The sequence below is a fragment of the Alligator mississippiensis genome, chromosome 1, assembly GCF_030867095.1.
Source record: "Alligator mississippiensis isolate rAllMis1 chromosome 1, rAllMis1, whole genome shotgun sequence".
NCBI lineage: Eukaryota > Metazoa > Chordata > Crocodylia > Alligatoridae > Alligator > Alligator mississippiensis.
The window spans coordinates 234,521,656-234,543,218 of NC_081824.1; the positions used below are offsets into that span (position 1 = coordinate 234,521,656).

Consider the following 21,563-nt stretch of genomic DNA (forward strand, 5'->3'; position numbering starts at 1 on the left):
TCAACCTATGATTATCCATTAATAGACTGGGGTACCATCAGCACCTTGCTTCCACCAGCATCGGAATAAAGCTGCCCAGGGCAGAGCCATAGGTATCTTGCTGTGCTCCTGTAGCCATGAGTTTTAGTCTTGCTCTGAACATGCAATAAAGGCTGTCCCTATTTCATCCAGCTGTAATGCTAGATTGAGTGCCGGCTACATCTCTCACTTGGCTACAAGTAGTGTGCCTTAAGCACTGGTAGCCCAGTAGGTTGCTAGGCTCCTTTGCAAAAAGCACCAAGTTTTGATCTGTTCTTGTACCTGTAAGCAAGAGCTTCCACTGGGAATAATAGTTGTTTCCATTAATACTGCTCAGGACAGGTTGCTCAGATCAAAACCCATCCCCAGTTGCACAGCAGGTGTAGATCAGCCGAAGTCTGTTGCTCTCAATGGGATTACACCACTTGATGCCTGCTGAGAATCTGGCCTGATACGCTGTGACAACGCCTGGCTTCAAACAGCCTCTGGCTAGCCTGTAGCTAACACTAACTCCACCCACCCCAGAAGGGCTAATGCTCTCTGCAGCATGAGAAACTGAACTATAACCTCCTGTACCTTTTCCTCCCAGGGTTCATAAGAACAGCAGACAAACCAGCGTGTCAAACTGGTTGGCCACACCTGTGCTCAGCTCCTTCCCTGTAGGCGGTAACATTTATTTATCTGATCAGTTAAAGAATTTACCTGTTTAGGGGAGGTTGGAAGGCTGCACTGGAAAACCTTACCTAGCAGCAAGACTCACTGACTGCATTAGAACAGACCAAGATGTCGTCTGCAGCCACCACAGCCTCCTTACCCAGCGGCTTTGCAGTCCTGACCTCTTTCCCTGATATCCTCTTCATCCCTGAATTTGTAAGTTTTACCTTTGATTTTTAACTGAGCTTTTAGAACCAGGGATACAGATTCTCAAGGTGCACCCAGCCATCATGCTGTTAAGCAAGGGGCTGCTCTTGTGCTAGTGTTTCATTGAAAAACTTAATATTTGAGGCTTTTCCTTCTGGATGTGTTAGTACGCAGGGTGCACTGTGAGCTTTGCAGTAAGTGACGTGAATACACATGCGAATGAATTCAGGATTGAAGCTTACTGCATACAGTATTTCAAACTTTTTTCTCAGTGGAAATAGCAAAATTGGGATATTTGAGAAAACAGGGCATGAAAGCTCCAGCAGAAATGCATTCAGGTCTTGAAGACAATTTTGAAAATCTCTTTGAAATTGCACAATTTCCCTCTGAAGGCAATTTAGCAGCTGATAGACCCTGAATGAACGCAGACTTTTTTGGGTGGCAGCCTGTGGCTGAAGCATGTAACTATGAACCTAATTCAGATGCAAATGAAGGGGGACTTTAGGAGTTCAAGAATCCTGATTATGTACTTAGTTTGTTTTAAAAATCTATCTTGCTATATGTACTTTCTGATAAAAGACTGGCAAGGTCTCTGTCTGGTACACACAGCACTGCAACATGATACACAAGTAACACGGCAAAAAACAGTTAGTTGTATGTTTATATTATGGATGTATATTATATTAGAAATGTAACACCCTTACTGGTTTTAAAGACTATGCATAGGCCCAAGGGGAAAGGAGTAAGACTGGGGAACAGCCCTGCTTGTTTCCTTTCAGATCATAATTTTGTTACTGTTGGAAAAAGGAATAAAGAACGTATTTAACATAAATAAATGGAAAGAGCATCAGACTGGCTCTGCAGGGTGTAGCTGGGCTGGATGACAATTTCCTATCAAAACTTTTTTCCCATGGAAAAATTGGATTTTCAACTAACTGCAGAACACATTAGCAGAAAGGGTCAGTTTGCTAAAAAAATAGTTTTAGCTTTTAAAAAAAGAAAATATTCAACCCAAGGATTTTTTTCAGTTTTTTTTTTTCTTTCTGATTTTGTGCATGTGTGTGTTAAGTAGTAGGAACAACTGGCTTCAAATATTAAGTTTTTAAAAGAAAAATCAAAATTTGTCTTAAAAAGTAATTCCTGATGTGCCATGTATATGACACTACTTCATTCAATTTCAAGACAGGCAACCAGGTTTAAAAATTAGCTCAATTTAAGTTAATGGGAGCTTTGACATTGACTTAAGATTTCAGTTGAATAGTTTAATTGACTTGCCCAAAAGCACAGTGTGGGTCAGTGGCAAAGCCTCCAGCTCTCCCCAGCATGGGTTTAAAACCCACCCACATGCACACTCTGTACCTTGTAGTTTTAAAATCAGAGGAAAATAGGAGGTATTGTGACAGTTTTGCAAAGAATGCAGCTACATACATAAAACTAGGGTTGAAATAATGCTGTCTAAAATGAAAGTGTCATTATCCTGATCCTGCCAGTTACTCGGAGCCCCTTGTCAACAGGGGCCACTGCCACAAATGCCAATGGGGATGGATGGGGGTGAAGAAAACAGTTTTGGTCTCAGGCATGTGGTTGAAATCATGCAGGTAGCAGCAGCAATTGGAGACTGTTGGTGGCCGATCAGGAGTGGGGTTCTAGTCCCCAAGGTCCCTCATTATCTTAGAACAGTTATATTTGGGTTTTTTGCATGTTAACAACTATGGTACTACTCTGCAGCTTTGAACCAACCCTTTGATGAGGGAGGTTGTCTGTCCTACACTTCCAACTGCCTCCCAGGTTCACTCTATATCCCCGCCTCCAGCACAGGCTGCGATGTCACAAGGGAAGAAGGAGGACATTATCTGGGCAGCTCAAGGTAGCTTAGTCTCAGAGCTGGGCCCATAGTAGTGCTTCACTGCCCCTGTGATGCAACTCAGATCCATCGCAGCAATGAGCAGGCAGGAATAGCTGGCTATTGGGAGAGGGTCTACTCTCTTTCTGGTGAGGAGTGGGCGTAGGCAGATTCTGACTAACCCAAATGGCAGTCTCCACAAGGAGCAATCCAGTCTTGCAATGTGCCTATAGCCATGCCTATCTCCAGCTCCCCAACAGTAGCACAAAGGTTGTCTCTTCTCTGGAAAAGGTAGCAGCAGGGTCAGGGTGGGCATTTTATGGGCCTACTTCATACTGCTCCCCAGTCACCTGAGAAAGAACTGGCAACCTCCCCGATCAGAAGAGGGGGGAGCAGGTAGGAACAACAGCTCAGTCTCAGAGCCTGCAACAGCCTTTGATAGCTGAAAGGAAGGAGGGGAAAATCCATGTGGATTAAAAGCCATACCAAATGGAGGGGCCTGCACTGCAGGAGAAATTGTGATGAGCCCTCTGGGCTCAAGGATTTGTAGCACCACAAGGGTGAGTAAGTCTCTTGCATGGCTTGCACAAAGAACTTGTTAAGATGCTTGTTCTCAGAAGCTAGGGACAGACATTCAAAAAGCCTGAGACTGAATTGATTCAATCTTTGCAGGTTAGTCTAACCTAGCTAGACTGAACCAGTTCGTAACCAGACAGATATTCTCTCTGGACTGAGGAAATTCAGACACATGCCTGGCTAGAGCAGCCTTCCCTTCCCTGAAATAGTGCTAAGCTGAGAGGGGCATGGCCTGCCCCAGGAAGGCGTTTTAATTAGGGAGGTCTGCCTGTACCATCCCAGGCTTTTCCCCACTGCCTGCTTAAGGGGCAGGAGTGTTGCCAGCCCCCAGCTAGCACTCTGAGTCAAGGGTGTGTGTGCAATGCATGCATGTGTTGATGATAGGGAGCTTTTCAATCTCCCTCCCTGCTTCTTTGTACTGTTTGCAGCAAACTGACAGGCCAGCAAGCCGGCAGGGGCCTGATAACAGTGTTTATCACCCCATCGGCAAAACAAGAGCCTCTCTCCATTAGTTCAAACTCCTCTTAAACAGCTTACCAGCTGACCTGTTGATTAGCTCCAAAAAGTCCTAAGTGGTCACTGTTGCATTTGCCTGTCCCAGTGAAATTGGAGACACACACACAGAGATACCTCTCGGCATTAGGGTCTGTGGAGCTGGGGTCCGTGCTGTAGGAGATAGGAGGGAGGGGGGATTCATGCTTGAGCAGCAAGCAGAGAGGTGGGGGTAGGGCAGGGGGAAGCCAGGCAGACCCTGCTGTGCCTGCAGTCTGTGCTGGAGTTCCAGTCAGGGAGAAGAGGGGAAGGGACAGCTCTGCTGTTGAGCAGAGAGCCCCACCCAGCCCAGAGAGTATACTGGGATGCTGGGGAAGTCTGGTTTATCTTAAACCAGCAAGGGGTCTGGGACAGACATTGTATAAACCGATTTGACCCAAATCAGTTAAGTCTGATACGGCATTCAACCAGGTTTATCTCAAACTGGTTTCAACCATTTTCAAACTGGTTTAGGTGCAGTGAACATCTGTTCTGTTACAAGTTTAAACCCGTTTCTGATCACTTAAATCAGTTTATGTGTAATGTCTGTCCCTAGCCAGGGATGACTCTACTGGCCTGCCCATGCCTAGCTGGGAGCTTCAGCAGCACTGGCCAAGGCTGGGATGGTGTGTCATTATGCTAGCACAACCTGTTCCCCACCCTTGCCACGAGCCAAGGAGCTTTGCCAGGAACACACCAGGTGCTGCATCCATTAGCACTGGCCTAAGATTGGCCGTGCCCCCCCTGTGATTGGCTGCTGCCACTGTTGACAGAGTCTGTGGGCAGTCGCTGACCACCACTCCCCCCTGGCCTCTACCCCCCTGCTGCCAGCACCATTGTGACTGCCTGTGGGTGGTCTCCACTTGGCCCGCTCTTGCCACTGACGTCTCCGTGGCCACACTCCCGCCACTGCCACCTGCGGACGGTCACCATGCCCCCTCCAGCCTCAGGAGGCACGAGGTGTTCATGTCCATTAGTCAGGTGGCTCTTGGAGCATCTGCCCCTTTTCAAAGGACATTCTGCTGCCCCAGCAGGAGTGCCCACATCTGGGTATTACAGCACATCAGCCAGATGTCTTTGGGGAAGTGGGAGGAACCTGCCTAATGCAGCCAAAGGCTGGTGTGGGCCTTGGTTTCTGACGGGTCTGTTGTGCCCTGGCTGCCACTCTGGTTAGTCAGCTCTGGGCAGGACAGCCTTACTGCCACTGGAGAAGTAAAGAGGCTCCTGTTGGCTGGGGCAGGGCATCAGAGAAAACAAAAAACACACCTTAATCAAACACTAGAGTTTCTTTGTAGTTATTTGGTCTCCAGGGTGTGGCAGGAAGATGCTTCTGTGGTATCTGTTGGCACAGGGCTCATGGTATTATCCCTTCTCTGGGGATGGGACATGACACAAAATGCACTGAATACAGTCACGCTCACTGACAGGGCTGGGCTTCCAGGGTTAGAAATGACTTAGACTTCCAGTGGTTAGAACAGGGCAGCTCCCCAGTCAGTCTGACAGGGACACATCTCCACTGCTGTACAGTGGATGCTGAGCAGTGGCTGGGTTGTGTGTGCTCTGTGCCCCGGCCAGAACAGTGTCCTTCCTGGAGGTGGTGCAGGGGAAGGGTGCAGCTGGCCCTCCACTCCCCATGAACCATACAGTTCCTGATGGGAACATACCAGGTTGAGATCAGAGCAGCCGTTCCTGGCTCTCTCAATCAGTCTTCTTTCTTGGAGGGGTGGGGTGGGAGTGAATCTGAGTGGGGCCTCTTCTGCAGCACCATAGGGGAAGGGAGAGCAGCATCCTACTAGTGAATGATTGGGATACTGAGCTGCCTATGGAGGACTTCCTCTTTCACAGACGTTATAAACAGACCCCATGCCTCCAAAGGGGCTTGGAACTGACAGAGCAAATGCAAGGCCAGGGCTGGCCTCCCCGAAACCAGCCAGGGTGATCCAGACCCGTTCCTGAGGAGTAGGCCAAACATACGGAGCCAGTAGGGCCTTTTGCACCCACTTCCTTCTCCATTAAACAAACTGATAAATCACCCAAGCCCAGCACTGGAGATAATGAACTAAAGGAACTGTAGGCGGGGCCCAGAGCCAGTGAGATTACAGGACAAGTGCACAGCTGAGGGCAGCCAAAAAAACATTTCCCACCCAGTTGACAGAAGAGAACACGATAACCAGTACAGGGTGGGGTGAAGACAGCAAGGGTCTGTGAGACTAGCAGCTTAATAGAGGGACTTGGGGGGCAATGAGTGGTCCATTCTATCTCTCTGCAACAGTTCTTGGGGTTCTGCCAAAATCTATCTGCTGAGGAATAAAAATATCCAGCTCCCCTTTGCTGACTCCCTACTTCTGCTCTGACTGCTAATGTAGCCCTGGTGCATACCACAGGCCAGTGGGGAGAAGAAATTCTCAGCACAGTCTTGTCCTTGGAAGATTAGCAGCAGGGGTGGATCCAGAAGGGGTCTATGGGTGCACTTGCACCCCCCTTTGACTCCTGTTCCACTCAAAGTTTAAAACCATCTGCTTTGTAGTGGCAAAAGCATTTCTATTGAGGCCGCAGTGAGGGAGACAACTGACTCCATGACTGATTAAAATCTACTTATTCCTTCTAAACTCTTCATTCCACAGGTGTTAATGACTGTCTCTCTTTTTGAATGGTCTTGATGTTCCACTAATTAAGCTAGCCTTTCTTCTGCAATTCTGCTGTCTGTTAGCTGCTCCCTGTAATGTAGCTTTTATTTCAAAGCCTTGCAGACTGTTTTTTAACTCATTTCAGTATAGTTATTTTTATAGTTTTTGCATCAAACTTAAATTGAATAATATAGCCCTAGGCCCCTAGCATATTAGTAAAGCTTGTAGTTTCTTTTTATCTGGAGAAAAATGTGTTGTGTTATATGTGATGATGCATTTCACCCTGTGCACCCTCCTTTTCATAATCCCACCCATGATTAACACATTTTCACACTATGACTTGTGATGATTGTTTGATACACTGGCAGTAAATATTAGGGGTGCACCAATAGAGATTTTTGGGGCTGATACCGACAGCTGATTTTTAAGGAGGCATATAAGCTGATACTGATCTGACTTCCGATACTAGCCTGACAGCTTGGAGAGCTGCGTGCAGCTGGTAAATTTGGTGTGGTGGAAGGTGCCCCATGGTGAGGGAGGAGTGGGGCTGGAGCAAGTGCTGACCAGATGGGATGGAGTGGGCATGGGACGGAGCCGCAGCTTGTTTTGGGAGTGCAGGGGAGAGGGGCGCAGCTCCTGCCACTGTGCACTGCTTGTTTGGGAGGGCATGGGGGGGAGGGGGCGTGCCCCCGGATCTGCGGAGTGGGGCAGGTCGGAGTGGGTCGGGAAGAGCTCATGCACCCCCAGCCCCAGCCCGCCATGCTCCGCCCCATGCAGATCCGGGTGTACATGCCCTCCCCATGCCCTCCTGGACAAGTGGTGGGAGCCACTGGAGAAGCAGACAAGTGCCAGACCAGCGGCTCCTAGATGAGCAGCTCACAGTGGTGGAAGCCAACCCCCCCCCAGACAAGCCATGACTCCATCTTGCACCTGCCACGCCCTGGCTGGGCAGCACATGCTCCAACCCCCTGGCCAACCCAGCCCCAGCCCCACTCCTCCCTCACCACAGGGGCCTTGATCTGCACCCCCACACCCCTTCCCTTTCCCTTCCCCTTCCACCACACCAGACTTACCAGCTGCACGCAGCTCTCCAAGCTGCCGGGCGGTGCTCCTCGCTGCCTACGTGCTGTGCTGGGGCAGAGCGCACACGTGGATATTTCTCAGCCAAATTGTCTGCCACATCAGGCCAATTTCCAATACAATCAATTTTCTTTATATCGTGCCAATCCGATATCGGATCAATGTATCGGTGCATTTCTAGTAAATGTATTAGTTGGCTCGCTGAATCAGTGTGTTTGAGTTTAAACAGAACAAAATAAATTGGATTTCTCCAGCATGGATTTGAGGCTGCCGGCTTTCCCCACTGGAATTCTTTAGAAACCGGTTGTTCATTTTGAAAGGCTGCTCCTGCATTGGAAAATCTTTACTACACAAGTCTGTTCCATTGGGTTGCACTATATTGATAATGGGTACAGGCATGGAGAGCTAGTGGCAGTATATATTAAGACTTGGGGCCAGATGGTTAGCTGGAATAAACCAGTGTCATTCTAAAAACTTCATTAGAGTGACAGAGATTTGCAGCAGCTGCAGTCTGCTCTGTCTGCACATTCAAGCACAGGTTTGCAGGAGACAAAAAAACCCAAAACTGGGCAGCAAGGAAATTTACTGTGCAGGGCTGTGTGTTGCTTCCAAAAGACCTGAGGTTCTTCTTACAGCACTGCGACTGAAGGGAACAAGAGAGGAAGATGCTACAGGTTGTTGGAACTTGTAAAAGGGAGCCAGAGGCTCCTCTTACTGGAACAGAAACTGCAAGGAGTTTCCACAGGCAGGTGCAGACAGCTGAACAGGGGCTGGCTGCAGGAGATTGGCAGCCAAGGAGTGAAAGGGTTGCAAGTGCTTATTGCAGGCCACGTTACACTAGGATACTAGAGCAGAGCACTGGGTAGGCAGCAGGGGGAAAAATGCAGCTTAGCCAGAGAAACTATAGTAGGCTGCTCTTGAAGCTGAGGGAAATGCCTGGCAGAAACAGGAGGAGCTCAGGGGACATAAGCCTGGGTTCCTGAGGCAGAGGAGATTTCCTGCCAGCTCTGGCTAGGAAGCAGTAGAAGCTGCAGTCCAGGCCAGGCACTTCCAGAAACTAAGAGCTAGTGGGTGGGAAGGAGGTTTCTGCAGCACCGTGCTGACCCAGAGACAGCTTTGAGTGTTTTATTTAAAGCAGTTTGCTTGCACTGTTTGTTTCAGTTTGACTGGAGGACCAAATGGTGGCTGTAGGGGTGGTTAGGATGCTGTGCAGGGGTGCCTGTGGGGCATTTGGTGAAGAGAGATCTAGCCAAAGCTGAGAGCTAAAGGTGTAGCCAGTGGAGTAGAAGCATGAGAGGGGCTGAAACCAGGAAGGGGCGAGAGGCCCGGGATGAGCTGAAGGCAAGAGGCCAGAGCCTAAGCCTCAGGACAGAGATGGGTGGGTGGCAACTGAGAAGTCCTAAGCCTGAGAGAGAAAGAAAAGAGGCTGAGAAGCTGGGCCAGAGTAAGTGGGCCCAGGCTAGCAGCCTACAGCCAGAGTAATTAGCAGGCTGTGTCCAACAGGGCTGAAGCCTTCACAGGAAGGTGGTTGGCCACAAAGACCCATGAGGCACAGGCATGACTATGGTGGAGGCTGGAGCCCACACTTAGTGCCCTGAAGGTTTAATTAGGGTCACTAGGGTCATGAGCTACAACCAGAGTTGGAGATGTGCCAGCAGGGCATGTGCAGTTCTGCTGGAGCAGGCATGGTTCTGTTAGCAGATGAACGGCCCAGAAACCAGTTTGGTTACATCAGTTAGGCACAAGGGAGATCACTCCTGCACTTGGGGGAGCCTCCTGATCAATACAGAAAGAGCATCAAAGCATGGCAGGCAAGACAGAAAGGGGGTGTATGGAGGACTCGAAGGGTGACCCTCTGGGCCCAACCTCCTACAGAACCCTTTTGCTTCTTTGTAAGCACTGTTTATTCAGGGCCTTGGATCTTGTTGCTAGCCCACATGCTTGTAATTTGAGTGGGCTTGAAATGCTTTCAGTTTTACTGTGCAAATAATAAATACGAAGAATGTCAGAATGCCTTTACAAGAAGGGTTCCTTTTGTTGGGATGAGCTCTGGTGCCAGGATTCATGAAGAGAGCCAGAAAGAGCTAAGGCAGTGGTTCTCAGCCTTTTTTAGCCTTAAGGTTTCTCTCCATAACTTTTCTGAATTTCATGACACCCTTATTGAAAATCACTGAGCTACTCTGCATTCAAAGCTAAAAAAGTTGAGAACCAGTGATCTAACTGGTGCCTGGTAAAACCAGAGGGGGCAGGACCTCACCCTGCTGTGCCCTACTCTTCTTGCTCTCCACACCCTGGAAGTGGGAGCTGGCTGCTTTAGGGCTTGTAGGCTGTGGTTCTAAGCTGACTTGGTCCTTGGGAATGGGGCTCCTGATCCACATGGTCTTCTGGTGCCCTCATGGTTTCCTGGGAAGTGGGGGTGTTTCTTCCCCACCATACTCGCTGCTTCATCAGCTGCAGCTGATTCTGAGTGAAAGCTTGAAATCCATGACAAAAACCTCACTGATATCAGTGGAGCCAGAATTTCACCCACAGATTCTAGACTGCCAGATCAGGAGGATTTCTGCCTGACATAGCGGTCAGCAGGTGGGCAAGTCCCTTTGTTCTCAGGGCCCCTGTTGCTGCTGCTGCTGCCCTTGGAGAAACCCCAGCCTCATGTCTTCCAACCCACTCATTGAACAGACTCAATCACCGGGGCAATTCCAACCCTTCCACCTCTGCCCCAGGGAGGGATCTCTGAGCTATGTGATTTTGGAAATTATTCAGTCCACCTGTAAAAAAAAAAAAAAAAAAAAAAAAAAAAAGCTGACAGTGTGGCTTGACAGTTCCAACTGGAGGGGAAAAAAAATCAGCTCATCCAATTTCACATTGTAGTCACATTTTATCTGCAGTGCCATCTCCCCATTTAACATCACAGGGCTAGCTTTCAGTCTCCCAGCCCACATGAATCACCTCAGCTGAATTAACAGCATTGCCTGCATTCACTAGAGAGTAAGATAGTACCCTTAATTTGTTGCAGATGCCCACGGCCAAATTCTGTTTCACTTGTTGGGGATCTAGGTTGATAGACACCTAAATGTGATTTTTTTTTTTTTAATGTTACCCTGCTAAAGTCCCTGAAAATCCATTCATGCATCTAGAAAGCAGGGTAAAGATGAATCTTCTAAACTAACTGAATCAGAGGTGAATAAGCTTTTGTGAACGTATGAAAAGTTATGCATCTTTTATTTGGGTAGTCTAGAAGGTGCCTCTCTACCTTGGCTTCTGCCTGACTTCAGACTAACATGGCTAACTAGCTCCCTCTTTATTAATAGAGTCTTATAACACACCATCATCTTACCCCTAGGATTGAGTCATAAAAAAGCAGCAAGGATGGGCACACTTACACGTGCATTCAAGTGCAACTACATTTAATGTGCATTAAGCTAATGCTCATTAAGCAATTTTTGGCAGGTGTCTACGCATGCAGAGACTTGGCACTAAAGTTAGAGTAAGAGAAATGGTAAGGGAAATCTTGACCACATAAACTTTAAAAGGCTCATGACCCCAAAGGCAAGGGGAAAAGAGCCCCCAGTGGATTTTTTTACTTATGTTTTTACTCGTGAACTTGAAGCCCATCTCCTGATTTGCAAGGTCCTGACTTGGGATGTTTGAACATTTTGGGCTGGCAATATGAAGTGAAACACTGGAGATTCAGAAAAACAGCATTCCTTATCCCTTTGCCTCAGTGGAGATGACATTTAAAAAGAAAGGTGGTGGCCAGTCAGGCCCACTGAAGTATCCACAGACTGGATTGTGTGAAGAATTGTATAAAGCCTCTAAAAAGAGGCTAGAGACTCTTATCCCAATATCTGGAATTGTTTTTATAACCCCTGCATCTCTACCGTTTCATTGCTTTGCTTACCACCTTTGCTTCTCTCAGTAGCACCTTTTCCCCTTCCCTCCCCCCATTTCCTATTCTTTGTATTTCAATTCCTTCTTTATATTTAGAACCTCTGCCTCCTGCAAATCCATTCATTGCATCTGATGAAATAAACTGTTATTGAATTAGTTAGTCCAGAGGTTGACCAGCCTGTAGAGCCACTTGATCTGGCCCCCAGGCATGGGGCTTCAGCAGCATTTAGCATAAGGGAGCTTTCCAGCAGTCACTTTCCCCATGCTGGAAATGCAGTGGCTTGGTCCTAGTGCTCACCTGTCTATGTCCCAAACTGGGTCAATCCAGCCCACAGCTTTAGAAGATGTCTGAGTACTGAAAAGTGAGTACTATAAGGTGCCATTCTGCCCTGCCTTCTGCTATGGAGTAATATTAGTATTGGCTTGTGAATAGCTAGCTAGGCAGGGTCATGCAGCCTATCAGCTAGAAGGTGTTCCCATGTGAGCAATCAGAGCACAAGTAGTTTTATATCAGTTATGTTTAAAAGTTCTACAGACACGTTATCTCTGAAGGTGGAATTGCTTTTCTTATGTTAATGTAGTAATCGCTTTTATCATGGAAAAACATTTCAAGCGTTTATGCAACTATTTTAATGGCAAAAGTTCTTGATATATTTGATAACACGATCAGCATCTGGTTTTGTTACTTAAGAAACTTTGTGTTTATTGTGGGAGTTTTGTTTCTTTTCTTTTTGTTTCTTCTCTTTGGGTGTGGTCTAACATGCACTGTTTTCAAGGGAGCTTTTATCAAACTGGGGTCCCAATCCTAGAAGTAGAAGACCCCTGTAACCTAGGTAGCCCAGACCCTTGCCCTCTGCAAGACTTGTCCTTTTATAGAGCTTTCTGAATCTGGGGGAAGATTTTTTTTTAAAAATTGTATTAGCATGAAGTCAGTTGCTTTGAACTGCTACAGCTTACATCAGTGGTGCCAAACATATGGCCTGCAGGTCGGATCCAATTTGAGAAACCATGTTATCTGGACTGCAGAGCTTCCAGAGGGACTAGGAATTGGGAGGAGGGAGGGGGAGTAGGGGCAGTGCCTACTGCCAAAATCTGAGGTACAGAGCCCCACTGAGGACACATGTCGGCATCAGGGTGCAAGTGCAAGTGATGGCTGTGTTAACCCCTGAGGCTGCTGCTGCTGCCCCCCCCCCCACCCCGCTTGCAGCTGCATCTGAATCTGGCCAGTGAGGAAATCCACGTTCCAGATCCAGCCCATGAAGAGGGATGGGTTTGACATCTCTGGTTTATATGACTGTGGGCCTTTCAGAATTCCCTTTCCTTTCATTTGGCATTAAGAAGGGAAAGGGTTTTTTTCCCCCCTTTTTTAACAAAGCTACAGAAACCCCTGGAGACTTCAAAGACGCTCCATCACCTGTACTGTGAGAGTTGTTAATGGGGACACTTCCAGAGAAGCTTACTAGGAGCTTAGCATCATGATGACTGCTTGATTTGACTAAGTATTTCTGAGTGCTGTGCAAAACCCCAAGTGGGCTCTGCAAATGTCAGCTTTGACCCCATTCCCCCAGAGGACAAATCCAGTGGGTGCGAGTGGGTCTGGTCCCTTCAGAAGGCAGAAGACACAAACCTGGTACAGGGTAACAAAGGTGCCGTTATGCCCAGTGCACAGTGAACCTTGTCCAGCTGGAAACCTTATGAATCTGTGAAGGTTGGTTTCTCTTCTCACATGACTGTGGCTCCAACACTGTTCCCACTACATTACACAGAGGAAGAAGGGTGTGAAGCCACAGAAAAAACTGTGGGGGTGAAGCAGCATGGTGGGAGGCCACACACCTCATTTGATCTGTGTGGCCCATAAGCAGTGCTGAAATGAGAGGGGGAGCTGGAGCAGAAGAGCTGTGCTGGGCAGTGTGACCCACTCCCTGGGCAAAAAAAACCAAACAATGGAAACTTCCTGGCTGCTTCTGGCATTGGCTTCCTAACTTTGGTTTGTCCTTGTCTTCCTCCTTGCTGCCGATGGAACATGCCAAAGTGGGGGTTCCCTAACTAAGGGAATGAGGTACATGACTTCCAACTGAGCTGGGTGCCTAACTCCTTTAGCTCTCTTGTGAAATATGAATTTTCATCTCTACCTAGTAAAACTTTTACAATCCTTGCAGTCTCCCATGCCTGCTGAAGGTAGCCTGTGCCCAAAAGCTTGCAAATAAAGACATTTTTTGCAAATATTTAGTTAGTCTAATAAAAGAAATCACCTCTGTTATGAGTTTTGATTCCTTTTGCCTGCAGACCAATACGGCTACAACCTGGCTACTTAACTCTGTTAGAAAGTCAGAAACTAAATTCCTAAAATCTCACACTGACTGACTCAGGATGTGGAACTAGTTGGGTCCCTTTTGCTGCCAGAAAAAAAGAGTGAGGTGGGGTGAGAGCACCTGCAAGCAGGAAGTGGTGCCTGGGGCTACAAAGGTCAACACAGAAAAGTCAAACGTATTTGTGCAAACTAGCTGTAGCAGCTTTTGCCGCAGGCCCAGCAGCTCATGTTTTAGAAATGGGGAAGGATGGCTCATGTGTGCTCTGCTGGAACTGGGGTGATCTCGATTCAGTTCCTCTCCTTAGAAACGGATCTGGGGGTGTGCGGTGGTGTGACTGCATCTCCCTTCTGCCCCTGCTGCTGCTGCTGTTGCTGTTCCTGGCTGATCCAGGTACAATGGAAGTCCCAGAGCTTGCTGCTGCCACACTCAAACACAGACCTGATGGGGGGGGGGGGGGCAGATGTGCCCCACCCTGCCCTTCATGTGCCTTCCCACTATCCCTTCCCCAGTGTTCCCTGCTAACCCAGGGGCTCCAGCCACACCTCATCCCCAACCCACCCAGGTCTGAGGGGCAGTGTGCCCCACCCCCCTTTACAAAATCCAGGATCCACCCATGCCTCTCCTGAACAGTGTTTTGTCCTGCAGTCTTGGGCAAGTCACTGCAGGCATGTGGTAAGCCACACCTAAAATGCCCTAGTAAGCACCCCTGAGAGGTGGCCCTACCCTCCCATTCTGCATGTCCCAGATCCTGAAGCTGCCCTGAGGGTGCCCCCCAGCACCTCTCTCGAGCTCTGCATCTGCAGCATGCTTGAGAGCAAGAGCTGGAGGCACCTTTACATCCTTCATCATTCTGTGCCTCAGTTTCCCACATGCAAAATGGCCACAATAAGAGCACTGCCTTGTCTCCTGGGAGTGCCATGAGGATAAATGAAGCAGCCATGAAAGTACCATTGGTGATGGCCTGCATCGCGCAGCGGAAATGCACATAGCTTTAAACCAGTGGCTCAGTTAATCTCCTTGAAGTTAGTGCTCAGGTAAGAGTGGGAGCCGGATGAAGATCAGGAGCAGCAGTGCACCTGCTTGCTGGGTTATCTCCTAGCAGCAAAGTCACAGATTACAAATGCAGCTGCGGGTGGAGGTGGAACAGGTCTTGCCTCTCCCTTTCCATTGGTTTTTAACCCTTCCATATTCTTCTTTGCCTGTTGGTCCTTGGAGGAGAAAAGGGATTCTAGCTTCTCCAGGACAAAAGACCTGAGATGGGGCCTTTGTAAAGACAAAGACTGCAGAGTCTAAATGTGATCTCCTTTGGCTGTCTGCCCAAGAAAGAAGTGGCTTGGGAGGGCTCATAAGCCTTTGACCAAAGCAAGGGTGAGGTTCATAATAGATGTTGGACAGAGGAGAGTAGCAGCGATAAGCAGCATTCTGGCAAGGCTGCTGAGAGTGTGATAAGGATGATGATGATTATTCTTTGGTCTTTATATTCTTCAAATGGCCCCCAGGGCCCCTGGCCCTGGTGCTGAGTGATGCACACTCCCAGAAGGGGATTCTCAGCTTAAACAACGCATGTTCAGGCACAGGTGAGCCAAGCCAAATGAATGCAATGGGGTAGGAAGGATCTGGAGGCCAGGAAAGATGGCAGGTGTAAGATGATAACAGTTCCCTGTGCCAGGGGAGTGAGGAGGAAAACCAGCTAGAAGGGTGTTTCAGGCTGCAGCATGCATCTGCTTCTTAGCAGAGCCTGCTGCAAGCATTAGGTGTCTCATGAACACCAGAGCAGGGGGCTGATCCTCCCAATGCCAGAGCCCCACAGAGGGGTGTTGAGATGTCCAGAAGGGGTTGTTGGTATGTTACAAATATTCACTGCCACAGCAGCGGCAGCTGGGGCACAACCTAGGAATGAATCTGTATGGCTCCTGCAGTTGATTCATGATTATCATGTGGAGGCTCTTCTGGTGTCAGCGATGTATGACTGGGAAGGGTGCAGGACTGGAATGAGAGGAGAGGCTGGGAGGATGCAGAATGAATGTTTGCTCAAACGAACAGGTTCCCACAAAGCACATAGCTGCTGATGGAGTTGGGCAGGACACCAGCAAGGGCCCTTTTTACTGTTCCTGGATGCATTTCAGACATCCGTCTTTAACAGATGCCTGTAGCTCATTCACAAGTTCTGGCTTGATGAAGGACCACAGCTCTGACACCTGTTTTGCCAGAGGTCAGATGATTTTCACAAGGGGTCCTTTTGATTTTAAAATCCACAAACATTTTCTTCAGCACAGCTCCTACCTTTATGAATAGAAATCTGATCAGTTTTTTCTCTATACTGATATGCCCATCCTGCGTGGATGATAGGACTTGGAAGGATCCTTTCTGGGGCAGTTTTATCTCTTTGGAGTGCCCCAAATGAATTTCCAGACATGCCCCTCTAAACAGTCTAGCATTGGCAGGCATGCTACAAATTAGCTCTGCACTAGGGTTACCATACGTCTGGGTTTTCCCAGGCACGTCCTGTTTTTTGGTTTCCTGTCCTCCTGTCTGGCGGGTCTGCAGGTCCAGAGTATGGGGCACCAGCAGGGCTGGTGTGGGGCAGGAGGCTGTGTGTTGGGAGTGAGTGGGGGCTGGCAGGGATGGGGGGACAGGGCTTAGGATTGAGGGGCAGAGGCAGGGTGCAGGCATATCACTGCCCCCCCCCCCCAACATATGCCCTCCCTCCCCCCAGGTGTCCTCTTTTTTGGTACTGGAAATATGGTAACCCTACCTGCACCCTCCCTGAGGGGCACTCTGACCCTCTTCCTCTGCCCAGTTTGCTGATTTGCTTTCTGCTCCCTGCTGTGTGCCCCTGGCCTGATATGCTGCACTGTTTCTTCCTTCCCTTTGCTCCCTGCCTGATCTGCTGCTCTGCTTTCTGATCCCTACCCTATCTACCACTGTGCTGCCTGCTCCCTCCCCAGTCTGCTGCATGCCACACACAGAGGCTACCTGTGCTGTTTGTGGCATGCAGGCCACAGGTGGGCCACCCCTGTTCTAGGGCATTAACCCTGCAGTTGGTAATCTAGGCAGCATCCTTGTCATGCACTGAGGGAGGTGATGCTCCCCCTCTATGCAGCACTAGTCAGGCTGCAGTTGGAGTATTGTGTCCAGTTTTGGGCGCTGCACTTCAAAAGGGACACGGAGAATCTGGAGAGGATCCAGAGGAGGACCACTCACATGATTAATGGCCTTGGTGAAAGACCCTACGGGGGGGGGGGGAGGGGGAGGGATCTGGATTTCTTTAGCCTTCATGAGAGACTTCTGAGGGGAAACCTTGTAGCCACCTATAAGTTTATCAAGGGAGGACAACAGGGAATTGGAGATGCGCTATTTCCCAGGGCACCCCTAGGAGTAACTAGGAATAATGGGTGCAAACTAGTGGAAAGTAGATTCAGGTTAGACATTAGGAAGAAATTTTTTACAATAAGGGTGGCCAGAATCTGGAATGGGCTTCCAAGAGAGGTGGTACTATCACTTAACTTGGAGGTCTTCAAGAGGAGGCTTGATAGATACCTGGCTGGGGTTATCTGACCTCGGTCCTGTTTCCTGCCTGGGGCAGGGGGTAGGACATGATGATCCTTTGCGGTCCCTTCCAACTCTATAATCTATGAATCTTCATCTGCTATGATACTGATTTATTTTTGTATCACAGACTACTTTAAAAGACATGTTCAGACCAGCATATAGGCCATCCTTTGCCCTGTGGCAGATCAGTACTGCAGTGCCCTGGACTCTGAGGAAGGGACTTTTAACTAACTGCTGCAGACAAGGCATGCATAGAATGTGAGTGTGGAAAATAACTACTTCCCCACCTTAGTCCTCCAAAGAAATGCAAGGAGAAGAGCTGGGAAAGCACCAAATACTTGGTTTTAATGTGTATGTAGAGGTGGGTGACCTGGAAGGGGCAGGTGAAGGAAAGAAAAAAGCCCTCTCTGCTCCTCTCAGCCTCTTCTATTGGGAAAGAAGTGTTGGTTTTATAAGCATATTTGCTGAATCCCATAAAAATGAGTCAACAATGAACAGCAACAAAATTCATTAGCTTGCTATTCAAGTGAAGCAATAACAGATTGGCAACAGAAATGTTGACCTGTGATGTTTTAGGAACCTTTACAACTAAAGAGCTATGCTAGATATAATTTAGTGTGTTTTAACAGGCTGAGAAAGGAGGCATACATGTGCGGTTTTTAGTTTGCAGTTTAAGAAAATGGTTCCACCTTTTCTTCACTGCAGCATTTTGCTGGACAGAAAGCTAATGCAAAAGAGACAAAGCTTGGGCACTGAATTGGAGCAATCTAGCAATTCTATCCTTATGGCTAGGTACAGACAGTCAAAAAGCCCAATACTGAATCAATTCAGTCTTTGCAGGTTAGTCTAAATTGCAGAGATTAAATTGAAACAGAGGTGAACAGACATTTACCTTTGATTCAGGAAATGCAGCCACATGCCTGCAGTGGCTCAGGCCAGAAGCTGCGGGTGGTGGGGGGGGGGGATGCTAGAGCAGGCTCTCTGGCTGTGTTCACTTCCTCTTCCCACTGACCCCAAGATTGCTGGGTTTTGCAGTCCAGAGTTACAGCAGCAGGACTCTACAGGGTTGCTCATCACTACTTCTTCCTGCTTCCAGGTGCCTCTGGGATTTGTAGTCAACAGTTGCAGCCAGTAGTAAGTTTGAGCAGGGGAAGGGGTGTTTAACTCCTCTCCCTGGCCCCAGATCCCAGCCGGGGTTTGCCTGTGGGGGGAGTCTCCCCCCCTTGCAAACTGGGCTGCATTCCCAGCTTGGCTTGCCCTCCCCCCCCCCCGACCCCTTGTCAGCCAGTGCTCCCTGCTCTGGCTAGGGAGCAGAGGGGCAGGGCCAGCCCTTCTCTGCTGTAGCAGACAGTACAGCTTAGTCCAGGGCTGCAAAATGCTGGGATGCTGGAGGACTCTAATTTAACTTGAACCAGGAAGGGGTCTGGGACAGAAGTTTCATAACCCAGTTTGACCCAAATCAGTTAAGTCTGATACTACCATCAGCCAGGTGAAAATCAATTTCAGTCATTTTGAAACTGGTTTATGTACACTAAGCTTCTGTTCTGTTACAGGTTTAAACCAGTTTCTGATAACTTAAACCGGTTTCAGTTCAATCTGTCCCTAGCCTAGGAGGACAGGCAAAGAAATTGATTCTTTGGAAATATAATTCTCTGACCATTCCTTATTATTATGGATAATAATAAATATTATAAATGGAAGTATATTTATATTTCCCATGGCCACTTTTTAATGAACAGTATTCTACAAATATTGTAATAAACTACAGGAATACTGTAGTGTAGGATTTTCAGAAATGCCTCAACTAGAAGTGAAAAGAAACCACTGGGAGTTCGGCTCCTAATTCACTGAGAAACTTTGGAGGCCCCTGCAATGGGTCATGTCCTGATTTACATGAAGTCTTGGTCTATGTCATATTACTGTTTCAGCTGAGGGCATGATTTTTTTACTGCTATAGTTATATCAGTAAATGCTTTAATGTGGGTACCTAGTGACAATAGTATAAGTTATACCCGTAGAAGCACATTTATGCCATTGTAGATGCCTCTAGGTTGTATTGCTCTAATCTGAATGCCGCCTTCTTTTTGAATGGTGCAGTTGAGAAGGCACTTTGTGTGTGTATGTGTGTACATAAGGCTTATGAGCCCTTTATACACCTCAAGCAGTGTAAAGGGACTTAAAAATAGATGCAGGTCTTTTTATAGTGCTTGCATAATGAAGGAAAGAGAGACATTTACCCAGCATGTACTGAAGCTTACAAGCATGCTCATTGGCTGTGGGGACCTGTGGTTTACTCTTCACCTCAGGGAGCACAGTAGTTCCACATTCCACGGCTCTGGCCTCATTTCCAGATTTGCATCTCCGGCTCCAAGCTTGTCTCACACTGGGAGCATTATGCATATGTGCATTAATGCGCTTTTCCTAATGCACATTACATTTAGTACCCCCCAGCACTTTTACACTGTTCCAGGGTTAAGGGGGTGGCACTTAATTAAAGCAGATCTGTTAGCTGCTCTAATTAAAGCACTGCCACATCTCATGTATCGGCATCCCTGTGCTTCCAAAGGGCTGTGGGGACGCTTGAACTAAAGTTTATTTGAGGAGCTTTAGTTAAAGCATCTTGCTGCCATGTTGAAGTGCAGGTACTACATTAATGCACATTAGGCTGCCCTAGTGCTCAGTAGCGCAAGTGCATGCTTTTTAGGTGACACTTAATGTGCAGTAGCCAGTTTTAGTGCACATTAGCCTAATAGCACATTTTTATGTGATGCTTTAATGCACAGTAAAATAGGATACTGCACATTAACGCGCACGTATAGACACACCTGCTGGGATTACTGGTAATTATCTGATCTCTCCCTGTATCCTAGTCTCTTCCTTATTGTTTTGGGTCAGAAACAAGAATGCAGCTTAACTTGTCTGTTCTTATTTCTCTCTGGCATTTTGGACTCCTGGCTGCTATGCTTTAGTTTCATGTCAGGTTGCTTGATATTTGGGGAGTGCAATTATTGATGAAGAGTGCATGAAGAGATGTTATGGTGCTGACCCTGAGTAACAGGCAGCAAAGGACAAGGCTGAGACTGTGTATGTACTCCTTAGTAAATCAGACAAAGTCACCTTTACATGCATCTGGGCTGCTTTCAAGGTTTGGCTATGGTGGGTCAGCTCCTCCATGGAGGTAAATTGGTAAGGCATTGTGGGTTTCAGTGGAGCCTCTGAGATTTACAACAATTGAGGATCTGGCCCAGGAAGTGAAGGGTTGAAATTCCAGTTTCTGTAGATGCCTGAACACAGAACTGTTGTGGTGCCCTGAGAACAGCCTATCCTGAGGCATTTCTAGCCAATGATAGACATGCCAACAATCCCATGTGGAAGGACTTTTTTCCTAAGATTGCCAGTTGAACTCTGAAGACTCAAATTGGGTGGGTCTGATGGTTCATTTCACTTTAGAAAGCCAAAATGCCAAAACCTGCCCATCAACACTCCCAGTTATCTGACAGATGAGAGAGGTACAGGGGGAAGGCAGCTCCAGTCATTTGGGAACAGGTTATATTACACTTATTGGATGCATAAATGGATTTAGGGTGAAGTTGCACATTATATTTAGGCCATAGTAAGGATACTTAAAATGCAAATGTCTGCACATTAAAACTCATCAACTCATGCTAGATACCCTCTGAGCATCTCAGTTTACATCAGTTTGGGAGGGGGTTAACTTTGGGCCACCACCTAGCTGGTGTTAGGGTAACTTCAATCTGCTCTACAGAGATAAAACAAGCAATCTTCAGTCCTCCAGCATCCCAGGATGTGCCACTTTGCCCCCCACCCTCCCCTCTGCAACTCATAGCAGGGATAGAGCCCAGGTGTCTTGGCTCCTAACCACACTCCTGCTTGCCCACCCTCTAGGGGCAAGTGAGAGCTGTTCACTCAAAAATGGTATTAACCCTTACCATGCGACTGTTCTCAGCACATTCTAACTTTAACAGTGTTGGGTATTCCACAGATTTAGTATGGTCTAAGTGTAACATGTAACTTCATCCTTACCAAATGCAATTCTATTCCACCCTGATTAAGTCCCTGAAAATGCATTACTGAATCTATTTTTATAATGCACTATCATCTGACCCTTAAGAGTGACCCATAAGAGCAACAAGGAGGAAGTGGACCCATCCATCTTTTTATATTAACTGTTTTTCAGGAACTTGAGAATGGTGGCATAGAATTGCGCTTTGGCACCTATGTCTACTTACATGCCAAATACCATATTTCACA

General features: G+C 47.7%; 1 protein-coding gene across 1 annotated transcript in view; it reads left to right on the top strand.

Moving 5' to 3' along the window:
- The first annotated feature begins 599 nt into the window (after nt 1-599).
- Nucleotides 600-21,563, top strand: part of MAL (mal, T cell differentiation protein) — a 37,455-nt gene continuing 16,491 nt past the window's right edge. The window contains exon 1 of the mRNA XM_006278125.4: nt 600-888. Within this exon, the coding sequence (XP_006278187.1) occupies nt 802-888 (87 nt within the window). The 5' untranslated portion in view covers nt 600-801. The remainder of the gene's footprint in view (nt 889-21,563) is intronic.